The sequence below is a fragment of the Sinohyriopsis cumingii genome, chromosome 15 (genome assembly GCF_028554795.1).
Source record: "Sinohyriopsis cumingii isolate HCF-2022 chromosome 15, ASM2855479v2, whole genome shotgun sequence".
In the NCBI taxonomy this organism is placed as follows: domain Eukaryota; kingdom Metazoa; phylum Mollusca; class Bivalvia; order Unionida; family Unionidae; genus Sinohyriopsis; species Sinohyriopsis cumingii.
Window position 1 is genome coordinate 76,777,893 of NC_142975.1, and position 14,551 is coordinate 76,792,443.

The following is a 14,551-nucleotide window of genomic DNA, read 5'->3' on the forward strand; positions in this document are numbered from 1 at the left end:
TCAGAACTATTGTGCTATGTCATTTGCAGGTATGCATTAATAGACTCTTTTCGTGTGGAATTAACATTTTTTGTCATAGGGGAATCATACGATTGCTAGTCGTTAAGGAAGTTTTATCTACACAAATATTAATAGATCAACCTACATTTCGGGAGAACACAAGTTATATAAATAGTTTATATTCAATCTTATTCACAATTGAAATATATGATGTATATACGGCCCCAATCATGGCCATAGGACACAATACCAAGGTGGAATCAAAACACTTGTGAGTTAACAGAATCTCTTAATTTCTGCAGATCATAAATTATAAAGTGATATAAAATTACCAACCATTTTTTACGTGCAGTCTGAACGTTCTGACTACTTTCAGTGTCAATATTTTTTATCTCTTATATTCTGTCGAATTCTGACTACATTATTCAGGGTCAACATTTTTATCCCCATATTCTGTAAAATTCTGCCTACTTTCAATGTCGATATTTTTATTCTCATATTCTATCAAATTTGGTTTAATTATGTTGAGTTTTTTGGATATTAAGTTATTAATATATCTTTCAAGTTTCGGTTTATGTATGTTTATATTAGATAGCAGATCATCATGATAATAAAATAAGAAAGGTCTTCAAGGGGTGTGTGTGTGTGTGTGTGTGTGTGTGTGTGTGTGTGTGTGTGATTTATATTTTTAACGTAGATTTAACAATTTTCCAGTTATATCGATATGATGTCTGCAGTGTGACAGTTTAAATCGATGACTAGCACGGGGGCATCATGTAACAGACATGTAGCACGATGTCCCACCCAGTCACATTATCCTGACACCAGGCCGACCAGTCCAAACACTAACCTCGTAATGCTGAGCGTCTAGCGAGGCAGCTGTTGGTACCATCTTTAGAAGTCTTTGGCATGACCCAACCACGGTTCGAACCCACGACCTTCCGCATCCGGAGCGGACGATCTAACCACTAGGCTAGCGGAAGGGTCGTCTTCAAGGTACTTTTTGTCTAATTTGTATAATATTAATGACTGTGATCATATTTGTCCATAATTTGCATAATTTGCATTCGCATAAATCTAAAAGGACATTATGACAAATACAGCAAAACCAAGACGGCAAATACTCCGTTTCATGGGGATGAAACAAATGAAACTGTTCGGGAGTCGTTTAAAAATTATTTAAATGACCTATTTCAGAATTTTATAATGTGAATAAGAAAAAATTAAAAGAAAATCAAACGGAATATAAATAAATAAAAGATGGAGTTCATAGAAATATATTTGGGATAGAAAATGTTACTTATTATGGTTTCATAATTGTATATCATTCAAACATATGAAACCATAATTAGAAACATTTTCTATATTTTTTTATTTTATATTCTGATGATATTTTTAATATATTTTCGTATTCACAGTATACAAATCTGATATATATATATATATATATATATATATATATATATATATATATATATATATATATATATATATATATATATATATATATATATTTAACAGAAACATGTAAATATAATTTTTTTTCTCATGCGCCACCTCCCAGTGTCCTGGGAGATATTGCAGTAAATCCTGTTTTGTTTGTACAGCTCTATTCAACTTTGAAGTCTTTGTTTATTTTATGAACGTGACATGCATTTCGTTTGTTATATACGTGTTGATCCTGTTTTGATTCACAACATTTATACTGGTTTTGTTTATATAATTTTATCATATTCAATGTTAATATTTTATTTGCTAATTGTCTTTCATTACCTACACAAGTATTGTACAAAATTCAGTTTTGGCAAGAACATTACAGTATCTGCTGCATAGACACCAACTTATACTATTATATTTTGATGGCTTCTGATAGTAGGTGCCACTGAGCACGTTCCAGTGATCTCCTACGATTATAAACTAAAACAACAAAATGCAATTACTCTATATAACTGTTTTTTCCACTTGATTGGGATGTATCTGGAAAATAGGAATGAAAATAGTTAATGATGACATACTATATATAAAACTAAATGACCCACTCTCTTTTTAAAAAAATGATCGAACCTGTAAAGCCTTTAATGATTATTTAGGTTAACGGAAAAAAGATAGAATACATTATATTCAAAGTATTAAGTGGTTGACTAATTGTTATTCAATGGCTAATCAGCATGGAAAAAAAAACTATTTTGTGCGTAGACAACGAAAGAAATGCCTTGCAAAGGGACACACCATGCTAGGTGATAAAAGATAAGGATTTGTCCCGAATTCTATTGATCGCAATTTCCTAATCTGTATTAATTGTGAGAATCTGTTCAAAGTTTGTATTGATGTACATCAACATCAGTAGGGAATGTTACGAACATTCTGTAACAGCTGTCATCTAAATGCGCATCACTGCGAAAATCCATGATACCTCTTTTTATTACCTTCTCGCTACTAATGACCTTGATGTTTGAGTTATACAATTGACTGTTGTACAATAATGTTTGGACCTGAATAATGTTTCATCATAATATTTATGGTGGCGGTAAAATATGACAGTCTAGATACGGAAACATGACACAAACATTCATGATTCCTTTTTGCTTTGAAAAATAGGCACGGAGTATAATTGTTAAAATGTGAGACAATGTCAAGTAAAAATACTAAAGTTTGATTAGAATGTATTCATGTCTTTGAAATAGATATAAGTAAGAGTTACATTTTCCATTGATGGGTTCTTCACCTTGAAACCGGGGGTGGATAGGCATGGTATGCAACAGTTCAACAACTTTGATATATATTGTGTTAATGTTTCGTGGAAATAGACATGAGTCGAACGTTATAATTCAGACAGGGATGAAAGTGTAAGAATTTCATTTCCTCTTGCAGTGACCTTGATTTTGAACAGAGGGAAAATTATGCAGCACACATCTATTTAAGAGTCATAACTGGCTGATGTTTCATTAAAATATATGCAGCGGTTCAGACGTTATATTGCAGACAATGTTATAAATCACAGAATTTCATTTTACTTTGCCTGCCCCTGCCCTTCAGCAGAAAGCCTGGCATGGTACGTGACACGCCCTCTGTTTATGATATCTTGATGGGTCAAGTTTAATGAAAATCTCTGCAACCATTACAAAGTTATTGGCTGGACAAGTAGATGTTAGCAGATGGATAGACAGGTGGACAATGCCACGATATATTATGCTCGACTTAAGAGAGAAAAAAAAAATTTAAAAATGGTCACAAAGGACATATATACACCTTGTTACTATTTTATAATACTTAGTCATCCAAAACGAACTTTTTGATTTGTCTATAAAATTTCTTTCTATCGTAAGGTATCTTCATATTAACGCTTTTCATGTGCATTTACAGAGTTGGCTAAACGCATGTAGAATAGAAATATCATTCATATATTGAGTTAAAAATCGGCACATATGTTCTAGGGGTATAGACACATACACACCATCAAATACTCTAGGTATATTTTTTCTTGATGCGGTCTGACCAGTTTTTTTGCTACTACACAATAAAATATCTGCTACGAACCCAGGAAAAAGAACATATTATCAAAGTTTACCCGTAAAACTCAATTTTAACATTGAATTTAAACTTACCAACTATATGTGATTTTGTGGGAGCACTTGTGGTAACATCTGATTCATGGGATAAAGATGAACTGAAAAAAAAGTTTCAAATGAAATTAATTAATGATGAAACATGTTTTAATTAAATATCTATCCACATTGTTAAAAATATATCTCTCTGGCACAAACACGCACAAATTATACTCACACCCAAACGTTTTGTAATAAATATTTGATTCCAAACGTAGATTAAGCGTTTAAAACACATAGATGAAGTACAAGTAAATTGTAGATGTAAAGCTAAACAAATTTTAATATTATGACAATTGTTATTACATTTTGTTCCTATTGTGTGATAATTATTAAAGAAATTTAAATCAAATTCAAAAATTTAAAACTGAAACAATGATTATCTTATGAACCATTTGCCAATTTATTGTGGATGAGAATTGAAACTCATAGGACTTCTACATTTCCAGGCATGTTGTTCCGGAGAATGACTCCATAATATTTCAAACTTCTATGAAAAGCTCCTTATTGTGTTTGAGGATTACGTACTGATCAGTTGACATAAATCTTATAGTTAGAATGTGGCCAGACTGTCCTTGATGGAAACAGGATTTCAAGAAATAAATGGTATATTAGTCTGTATATAATCTATTAACCCAGTTCACCTTTATCAAAAACGTGAATCTGTGACTGCTACCGGCTTTCTCTCTCTCTCTCTCTCTCTCTCTCTCTCTCTCTCTCTCTTCTATGGGGAAATAATCCTTTGAAAATTTGAAAATTTTCTAGTCTAAAATGCACGCTTGGCTATTTTGTCGTTGTTATTGATTTTTTAAGAGATATTATGTTCCAAAATAATTAAAAGAAGCAGACAAGATACTTTTAAAAATACGTTTGTTTTAGGAAAACCCCAATGTTGATACAACCATATAATGGATTTATTGGATGTGCAAACGACACCATTTTCATTTAAAACTAATTAGCATAAAAAGTCAATTACGAAACCTCTTGGTATTACCATCCATTCATGAGGAGAAGCGATTAAAAGATTTTCAAGATTGCTGAAGTGCCATGCTGTAAGATTAAAACCATTTTCATTTTAAGCCCAACTCATGATAACAGAGACGTGCAGTTTTTCGGGGAGTAGAAATTAATTGTAATTAAAGTACTATAACACTCCATCGATAACTCGCGCTCTGATAACTCGCGAACCCGCTTATAACGAGGAGTCAGGCACAATCCTATCTTTTATATCCAGAAATTGCCCACCAAATCTGATTCCTATTTTTTGAACTTGAAGAAAATCACGTTCAACATTGGTACCTGAAATTTTGATATATCGCTCGTTTTATCGTCGAAAAAGATAGATAGGACTTGGAAAGTTTAATCAATATTATGAAATTATCAACTGTTAATTAGAAGTCATATATTTTGTTACATTGTCTTTCCAAACAATATTCTTATTCTTAAATATATTCAACAAACTTTCGATCAATGAAAATGTCACTTAAGTCTAGTCAAGGCAGTATGTTAATAAACAAATAGCAATACGTATTTTATCATTTGAAACTTGTGATTTAGTTATATTTGTTTATTCGGTTTCAGAGTAATTATCATAAATGCAATATCCCCTCTTGCTCCAATGTTTCAATAGACTGTAAAAGCGAACGAGTCTAATGAAGTACCGACGGTTCTTTGATATCTGGCGTGCGGAAGTATTTGTTCTATTGTTGGACTGAATTAAAAGTTGATCTCATTGGTATTATCACGTTCATTGCGTCTTTTGTATAAATAAAGGGGTGGAACTAGAATAAAAGAAAAGTTTTTTTATATTAAAAAACATGCAAATCCTACATGCATAAGACCTATTGGTTCAGGTTGCATGTCCGGTAAACTCATTTTAATTATCAGTGGGATGCTGTTATAAATACAATGTAATTAAACTACCTTAATTCAACCTTCTCTATCATCAATGCCATCAAAGATAGCAGAGTAACCAAGTGAAATGTTAAAATAAATAAAGATCTTTGTTTCACAGATATGGATTATTGGTGAGAAAAGAGTTTCAGATAATTCCTGATTTGGCACCTAGAAATAATCTCAAGGTTGAGAAGTTTTACTATATAGAGGAAGAATTGCTTCAGTCCTTTCCTTTTCCATTTACAGGAAACCAGAAAAAATTGAAGACCCTAACTAAACCAAGTAATTTATCTTAGTTATTCTCAAGACAGATATGAATGAGATTGGAGATTTTGATATGACGTTCTGCTGCAGTTTTTCTGGGCCGGAAACCCAAGTTGGCAGAGAAAAGAAACCAACTCTTAATTATCGTTGAACCATAAACAGCTTTTTAACTGACAGAGCATAAAGCCAGATCCTTCTCTTCGGACACGCCAATGGGTTTCAAGGATAAGGTTCCTGATGGAAGTTTCACTTAACGGTTCCAAATAGGAATTTTGACTTTACTCAAAGAATGCACACGACTTTATTTAGGCATTTATGAACAAAGGACGGGTTTATTTAGCTAGGAATAACTAATTCTCAAGTACACGTCCCTTATATGAATATCTAAGACGCAATTTAAGAATCAGAACAAGGGTCGAATTATTTATTTTGCAGTTTCCAACGTCAAAAGACCACAATGGCATGCTTACTCAGTGAAATGACCTCATCCCAAAATACAAACACACTTTCTTGAAGCTATGTATGGTGTCTGAAAATTACCATTATAATCTATAGTCATAAAAATGAACCTCATAACAAAGAAGTACCAACCAGAAGTTCAAAATATATAATGCAATCATAAATAATTTGTGTGACCTAATGGGAGGGCCCCTAGAGAACCTTAGAGCATTTGATATTACTGCCATTTAATGGTAGACACAGAGCATTATGTCTCTTCCAAAAGAAAGGAAAGAAAAGGGGAGCAGATAGGATTATTACATTTCGAACTGAACCAATAACAGAAACTTCTCCATTTGCATCACAAACATTGGAAGTGGACTGCATCCTTGTCCTAACAATGCAGTTTACAGCCTTGCCACAAAAACTGATCCTGGCCGATTGATCGCTTGAGATAACCAAGCATGAAGATATTGGCAAAATGTTCATCTGCTTTGGTAATCTTTTGGGATCGTCCACTAACAGGTCGAGTAGGTCACTGAACAATGACCTTTTAAAGACACAGGGTAGCAACCGGGATGAGCTGAGATGTGGAGATACTGACTGCAAAGAGGAAAGGCATATAGAGATAAACAGAAGATCGACGTTTGGTTGTTTCTCACCCTACTACTACATGGTTTCGCAGCAGGATGTATGTCTCTCCTTTTAAATGCGCTTTTTTGGACTGTTAAAGAAGATCGGATTCTAAGATTGTGAAAGATATGCCCAGAAACAAAGATGGTAGCTATCCTCTTGCATGTAAACAACCCATGCATTGTTTGCAGCCAAAGAAATGCACATAGGGCTAGCCGAAATCCAACGGAGATGTCGAGCAGAATTCAGAAGACTTTCTACGATGGTGTTCTCAGCTGCCTCGTCCTGTGAACGACGGGCAATATGGAGGTTTGAAATGAGGCTGCTTTGAAATCGCTGAAGCTAGACCTGCTTATTTCTACAGGACCGGAGCGACTGCACAAAATCGTGCTTGATAGTCCCTCAATCCCAAAACTCGACGGGACGGAGTTGATGAGGCTCCAGAGAAACATCTCCATTTCAATAGCAACAGATCTTTTAAGATTATTGCTGTGGTTTAGCAAGATCTTTGAGATCTCCAAAGCAGTGTCGCGGTGATAGTGTAGCAGCTGTACAGAGAGTTCCATAGACACAATGTCCATCTGTCGACGTTTTTGCTACAATATCCAGCAAGTGCTGAAGCACTGCTGTAGACAATGATTTATCCTTCAAGAGAGTGAAGGAGGCAGCCGAAATCTACGGCAGAGATTAAAGTTTAGGCCTTAAACTCCAAGACATCGGTGGTCTTCCCTGGTAGGCAAGATCATACTCCAACCACAATCATCACTTTTGATACCTCAGCGTCCGGGTGGAGGTGGGGGGCTTAATTCAGAGTGTGGATTCTATAGCTGTATGCAAAGACTTAAGGTCGTAATGTACAAAATGGGAAAGACCACAGCCTCCTTTTCCTGGTGACTTGCTGTCCCAAGGAAGTCTTGTGTGTTAGTTTCTGGACCATTGTAGAATGCAGAACAACATAATGTCTGTATGCGCTGCTGCCCCAATAGTGTATCCATATTAGAAAGAATATTTGTGTACTCAGAGCCCTAATTCTTCAGACACAAGAAGCAAAGAAGACAGTGAACTTAATGTACCCCCTTATCAAACATCCTGACCCAACATGTAAGAGGAGGCTAAAAACCTCGATGGATGGATATGAATCTTTGGAGCCTGTTACTCAGCGAACTCGTTCGATTCCACAATAAGGGAAATAACTCCATCGTCCTTATGTCCCTCCAGAGGGAAGACATCACTGTCTCTCCTAGTGTATCTGTGAAGAGATGTCGCTGTGGAAATGGGGTTGTCCTCTTCACAAAGCCTCTTATGGGTCATGATGGGGCTGCCCCGACTAGAGAACCTTATAGGAGAACAAGAATATTGCGCACGCCGTTTTGATAGAGGAAAAAAGTGTTGTCCACCTCGTTCATATTGACCTTGACCAGATGAGACGAGACAAGTCCATGACCTGTAACGTCTATACTACACTGAACCCAGGGTGGGGGAACATCCATCATGTCGTTAGGGGGAATTAAAACTCAGTTTCTAGAAAGGAATGTCTCCACACCTCGTAGATCTTAGAGCAGAACATATGGAATGACGGATGTCATCGGAATTAACTGCTAGCATAAAAACAGTGGGGAAAGGTTGTGTATCGAGAAGATCCCTTTCCCTACATCGATAATGGAGCTGCATTAATTAGTGTCCGGTGGATAAAAAGTGAATGATTTCTATGCGTGATCACCCACAAAAGACCGGTTGGTTGATAATGATCTTATCAAGGAATTCACATCAGATAGATTAGAACAACAAAGATGTTCAGGAAGACCCGATTCTGTCATCACGTTCACAAAACACTGATACAGCTTGCCAAGCATGCGCAACAACTCCCCAGCAATTTACAATGACAAAGATAATGCTGACATGTAACAAGAACTGAAGAGACTAACACTCGATTAAAACAAAGAGATCGGTGGAATGACATAATTAATTGTATAACCAAGAGCGAAGACAATTTTTGATGAGTCAATTTGCACACAACTAGCGCATACGTAGTCCAAGGAAAAGGGGATAAAATTTCGTCTGTGGCCTTTGACGTAGGATTCAGACTGGAATATTGTTCTATCCAGTTCTAGAACTTTCCAATCCTAACGGAAGGAAGGAATATGTTGCTTGGATGGGACTCTCGGTCGTGGAAAACAAAGGCAAAGCAACAGTAGCAGATAATGTATTAATAGTATTAAAAACATCTTGAAAAACAAGATTTTCAAGATGATTTCTGTGCGGGCCATTTTAGATGTCTGATTTACACCATTTTTATATATAACCAACCAGACTATTGGATAAATGTATGTGTGGAGTGTCATGAGAATCTTCCAACTGATTTAGGAGCAATGGCAATAACAAACCAGTGTTAACGGAGGGTAGGACGAAAGACAGCACGCTATCAAATTAGCCGCTATCCTGGTCTACGAACAGGAAGGTTAAAAAAGTCTTTTCCACCTGAATGCCAAGGAAACAAAACTGTTTTATACAGCATTTCCATACACATATTCTAGTGATGTATTATGGATTCGGACAAAAACCTCAGAAAGTAAAATGGGTTTTGTCCAATCGAACCAGGTTTTAATTGTTCATCTCAAAATATGAACACCAACATCAAAACGTTTCTATCAGCTTTGATCGTCACTGGTTCTGACATTCGAGAGAAGAAGTCAAATATAGGTTTTGCAAATGGTTGCTATGGAAGATAAACCATTGCAATGGAAGCCAACCATGGGGATATTTGTTATAAAACATGTCCAAAGAAACACTCCTGCAAAATGTGATCAAAACTAGCTCAGCCATTCTCGAAATGTAAAAGCAAGTTTATCCACATAGTTGCCAAAGAAACCAAACCAAATCTTTGGCAGTCAACCAAGTCATAATTTTGATAGAGTTTGTCAAAACAAATATTCATACCAAATTTGAACAAAACATTTGCTCAGTCATTCTACATAAGAGGATGAAAATAAGTTTTCCCTTTTAGTTGCTATGCAAGCAAAATCATTGCTAGGCAAACTACTGTCAAACAGTTCTCGAAGATTTCCTGACGAACATTCCTACCAAGTTTGAATAAATTGATGCAGTGGTTTATGAGATATTCAGAATGTAAATGTCGACGGACGCTGGATAATGTACGCGAGTTACATGGCCAAATCACAAGTTCCCATAATCTTAGCCAGCTCAGCTAATGAAACATCATATTTGAAAGAGCTCTTACATGTTCAAGGTACTTTCTAACAAGCTTGGCTTTAAATTAGGTCATTATAGAAACATATGAAAAGGGATATCTTGTGCGTTATGTAACCATCATGATTGAAACAGAGTATGACATCCTCCTTGCCTGTCATTTGTTTATATTCTTTGATATGTACATTTACCTATTAACTTTTGGGTTTCTCCTTCTTTACGTATATTTGAATTTCTTAGGATTAAGAGTGAAAAGATGCTATTAATAAACTAGATAAGATATTTTGCAATGAAATTATGACATGGTTTATTGTTCACTCTGTGTTTGCCATTTCTTCTTTATTTAGGCATTTTCAAATTTTGTAATATTAGTTACATATTAGTTTTCTGATTTTAGGAGAATCTTATGAGCATGAGGCTACCAGGAAAGTATTCATGAATGATTAAGAGACAATAATTTTTGGCTATGTATACGGTTGCTTTCAAAACTCACGCACGTAACATTTTCCCTGAATATTGCGAAAAACTGAAATAGATCTTGGTTTTCTTTATGTATAGGCTCAAAGAAAATGTGATTTCAGTCCATGAAATCAATCAAACATTCTTGAGTGGAAGCATACTTGAATAGTCAATCCACAACAAAACAGGGGACATAACTTGAAAATGGATATAGAAGGGTGCCTGTGAGGCAATGACAAGTTCAGGGTCTATAAATGAAATGAGTACAGCTAATACCACATCCAGCTTTTAATAGTCCTCTATGTAGGCACTTGTAAGACATGGTTTACTCTGGAAATTATTTACTAATAAAACTCAATAACCTATATATTTGGTCAAAGTATACGGTCTTTGACTAAACTATCTGCGCAGAAATTTATTTTTCTGATCAGACTTACTATATCACTGACTATTGATCTTTAGAATGCAAAGTTTTATTTCCCAAGCGACCCGCAAAGTTTGGTCAAGAAACTTACTCTAAGACATATTTTATTGTTCAAGAACCTATTTTTCTTAAGTAACAATAACGTTTTGAGCCATAAATTGATAGGACTCTTCCTTATCTTATATGAAGGCCCAGCAAAAGACCTGAATTAAACTGTTTTTCATTTTGTTATGCGAGAACCATATTAGTTCGTTTAGTCATAGCCACCTTGATTTTTGTCATGTTGATCCCAAAGCAGTAATATTATTTCTTCGGCAAAGCGTAAGTAAACCACAAATTCTGATGATGGTGCACAGCCATACATTTTGTTTCCCCGTTTTAGCTACAGTGATTCTGACTTTGACCATTTCAATCCAAACCAAAACCTTGTTTCTGACTTCAATTTGCAAGCCAGTCACAAGGTTTTGTCTAGGTTTCTAATGTGGAACTAATGTAATCGTATGGAAACTTTTTTATTCTATCAATTACCGGTACGATGAGTTCAAATCTTTTGACCCCAAAAGCATAGAAGCTTGGCATAATTTCAATTATTATTATTATTGTTAGTAGTAGTAGTAGCAGTAGTAAAATTAGTAGTAGTAGTAGACTACAAGAAAACCGTGGACTTCCCAGACGGGTGAGTATTCTTACAGGTTGAGGAGTTTCTCCTGTCAAATGAAATCTCTCGCGAATGTAAAATTATTATTGAAAACTTCAATTTATTCCAGTATTTTCACACATTGGTAGCATTGTAGTATATCTATGATAATATTGCATGAGATCATGTGACTGGACTGGCTTATGCAGGGCAAGACAACTTAGCAACAAATTTAATGCAACAATTAACATCCCATTGATTATGTCGGCGAGATCAGATGCCTTCTGTGTTCGAAGTTTGTCGAGATGTTTTATACAATGTGTAAGCAGAAGTAATTCTGAAACGATTAAAGGTGCTGACTGACTATGGTTGGATTATTAAATAGTTCAATCAACATAAAATAATTAAAAATACTTCGATTTTCAGACTCGATGCTAGAACCTTTTGAGATGCATTAGGATCTATACAGAGGTATCTCCCAATGCCAAATGCAACATTCTAAGCGAGAGAACCAAAACACGAAATTCAAAGATGGATGGAAACAGGATTTTAAGTGGTTGGAATCAAGTTGTAAGCGACATGAATATGCATTCTTCTCTTCCTGAAAAGCTGATTTTAAAAGACGTTACGGTCGTAACAATGACATCACGCGTCATGCAGACGCAAATTCTCATTAAAACATACGAACCACGATAACTAATGTCATCCCTGAAATCCATGTTCGCAGAATCTGCATCAAATGTGGATAAAGTTACACGTTCTGAGACACTATTTGCCAACGTTATAGGTGAGTACAATTTCATGTTTCTGGTAGTGGACTGTTCTTATAAAAAAACAGTCAAAATAATGTCCCCAGTCTCAGAAATCGTAAATAAATTCTCAGACAAACGGACAAAAAATATTCACATATTCACCATTGCATTGCTCATAAAAAACTACCCTGATCCTAATTATATAATAATAATAATAATAATAATAATAATAATAATAATTACAAATACGAATATGAATAATAGCAAGAATTAAAAAATTAAAAATAATATGAATAATTTATTATATAAACTCACTATCGCGCGACTACGACACTTGGGAAAAATATGCGTTCGATAATAATATGAACAACCGCATCACCACGACTGATATAAGCACTACTGATCTTCATTGATTCCTACGTAAACCAGTCTAAATCACGTGTTACTAATTGCCATTGTAATCCGTACTGCCTATATTGAATACGATCTTTGTCTTCGTCTATAATACTAGCAAGTTATAACTGTTTTCGACGAGTGGTGATAATGCAGACAACAAGTGTGTCTAAAAATTAGGCTTTAGGTCACAAAGGGTGTAATGGTATAATGCATACGTTTGTGCTTCTTGTAGAGCATTTTACTGATATTACAATAACACTGACCCAGATAATGCCAATCTTGAACAGTTCTGGCACGCAATCAGAGTTCTGAATTTACCCACGAGCACGAAACAACTTAACCTGCTTGTTGATTCAGTAAGATTGTAATGACATTGCTACATTTTAATACAGACACTGAAAATACATTTTCCGTTCTGCGGCTAAAGAAGCTGGATCCAGTAAAAGTATATCATCTACCAGGGTAAGATAACAATGATGAGGACTGTCACCAATATAATCAAGACAATGATCTCGTAAGAAATGCTACAAATGCTCGCGCTACATGTATAAAGAGTATCCATGGCAACAATTTACTGTGAAAGGATCGATTTGATGAGATGATATGTAGTTGGTAATATTTAAAAATGTACGTTTGTTCAACAGTTTTGATTTTGGCAGGATTCAATTTTTTGGTCTTTTCATGCTAAAAATCAGATCCATGATAATCTTTCTTATTTTGAAGTTAAATCGTCTGATCAAGTTTTCGAAATCTACTGAACTGTAATAACCTCATTTCTATCACATGCATTCACAGAGTTTTAAAGATTATTCCCTCAAATGGTAACTCAGTCTATTATATTAATGTGAGAAATACCAGTAACAAGTTTCGATGTTATTTAAGGATGATTTCTGTAACTGTTTTATTAAATTACGAGAATGGCTTTCAGAAGTCTTCTAAAGCTTTGTATATTGTTTCAACGTTAATTGTAGAATGATATCATTTGTTTAAAATTGAAAAGCATTCTTTCCAGGCTGCTTTCTGTCAAATCGTTTCTAGTTTTAGTAGAAGTGGTTCGATTTAATAGTAGATCAGCATGATTTTAACATATTAAATGTCTTGAAGCAAGATTGTTCTCTTTCAAATTTGATGAAATTCCGTTGAGCAGTGTATGAGATGTTACCTAGATTTTTTCATTTTTACTAATTGTGGCGAGATTGGTACAAGATTAAAAGGCGTTTATGTCTGACAGAGAGATGAGCTGAAAGATGGCATAGCTTCTTCTGAGCTAGGGATACTATTTCAGTGACCTATTTCATCAATATTAGATCAGTGTGAAAAAGAAAATAGAAAGAAATAAAAATGTAATTCAATAGATAAAGAAAGAAATGGAGCCTATAGAAACAAATTGAAGACAGAAAATTCATTATTTGGGTCTCGAAAGTGTAAATCGTTCTACACAATATTACACGTTTAATTCCACTTTAATACTAGGTGATGTGTGAACTTTGTATTTGCTCATATGCCACCAGTGAATTTCCTGAGGAATACTACATGATTAAAATTCTGTTTAATTCTATACTAGAGTGTTCAACATTTAAGTTTTAATAACTTTATGACATTGACATGCAATTGCTTTGTTTATGTTATTGGTGTTCCCTGTTTAGATTCACAATGATACTAATTTCGTTTATATCTGTTCTCGATGTTCGCTGTTTATTTTTTATTATTTGCAAATTTGTCTTCAGGGGCCTATACATGCATTGTGTAAAAGGGCTTTTGGTAATGAAGACTGCAGTGTCTGCTGCTTACAGACCATGTAAATGTATTATCGTTTGATAGCTTTGAATAGTTCGTACCA

General features: G+C 34.8%; 1 protein-coding gene across 3 annotated transcripts in view; it reads right to left on the minus strand.

The window, feature by feature from the left end:
• LOC149782110 (uncharacterized) overlaps window positions 1-14,551 on the minus strand; it is a 63,999-nt gene that overhangs the window by 20,901 nt on the left and 28,547 nt on the right. For all 3 annotated transcript variants that reach the window (XR_016414226.1, XR_016414227.1, XM_089933549.1), the window contains exons 6-7: window positions 3,606-3,667; window positions 1,941-1,977 (exon numbers count right to left, since the gene is read on the minus strand). Coding sequence is in view for 1 of the 3 variants with exons in the window: in XM_089933549.1 (XP_089789675.1) it covers window positions 1,941-1,977; window positions 3,606-3,667 (99 nt within the window). In the remaining 2 variants the exon portion in view is untranslated. The remainder of the gene's footprint in view (window positions 1-1,940; window positions 1,978-3,605; window positions 3,668-14,551) is intronic.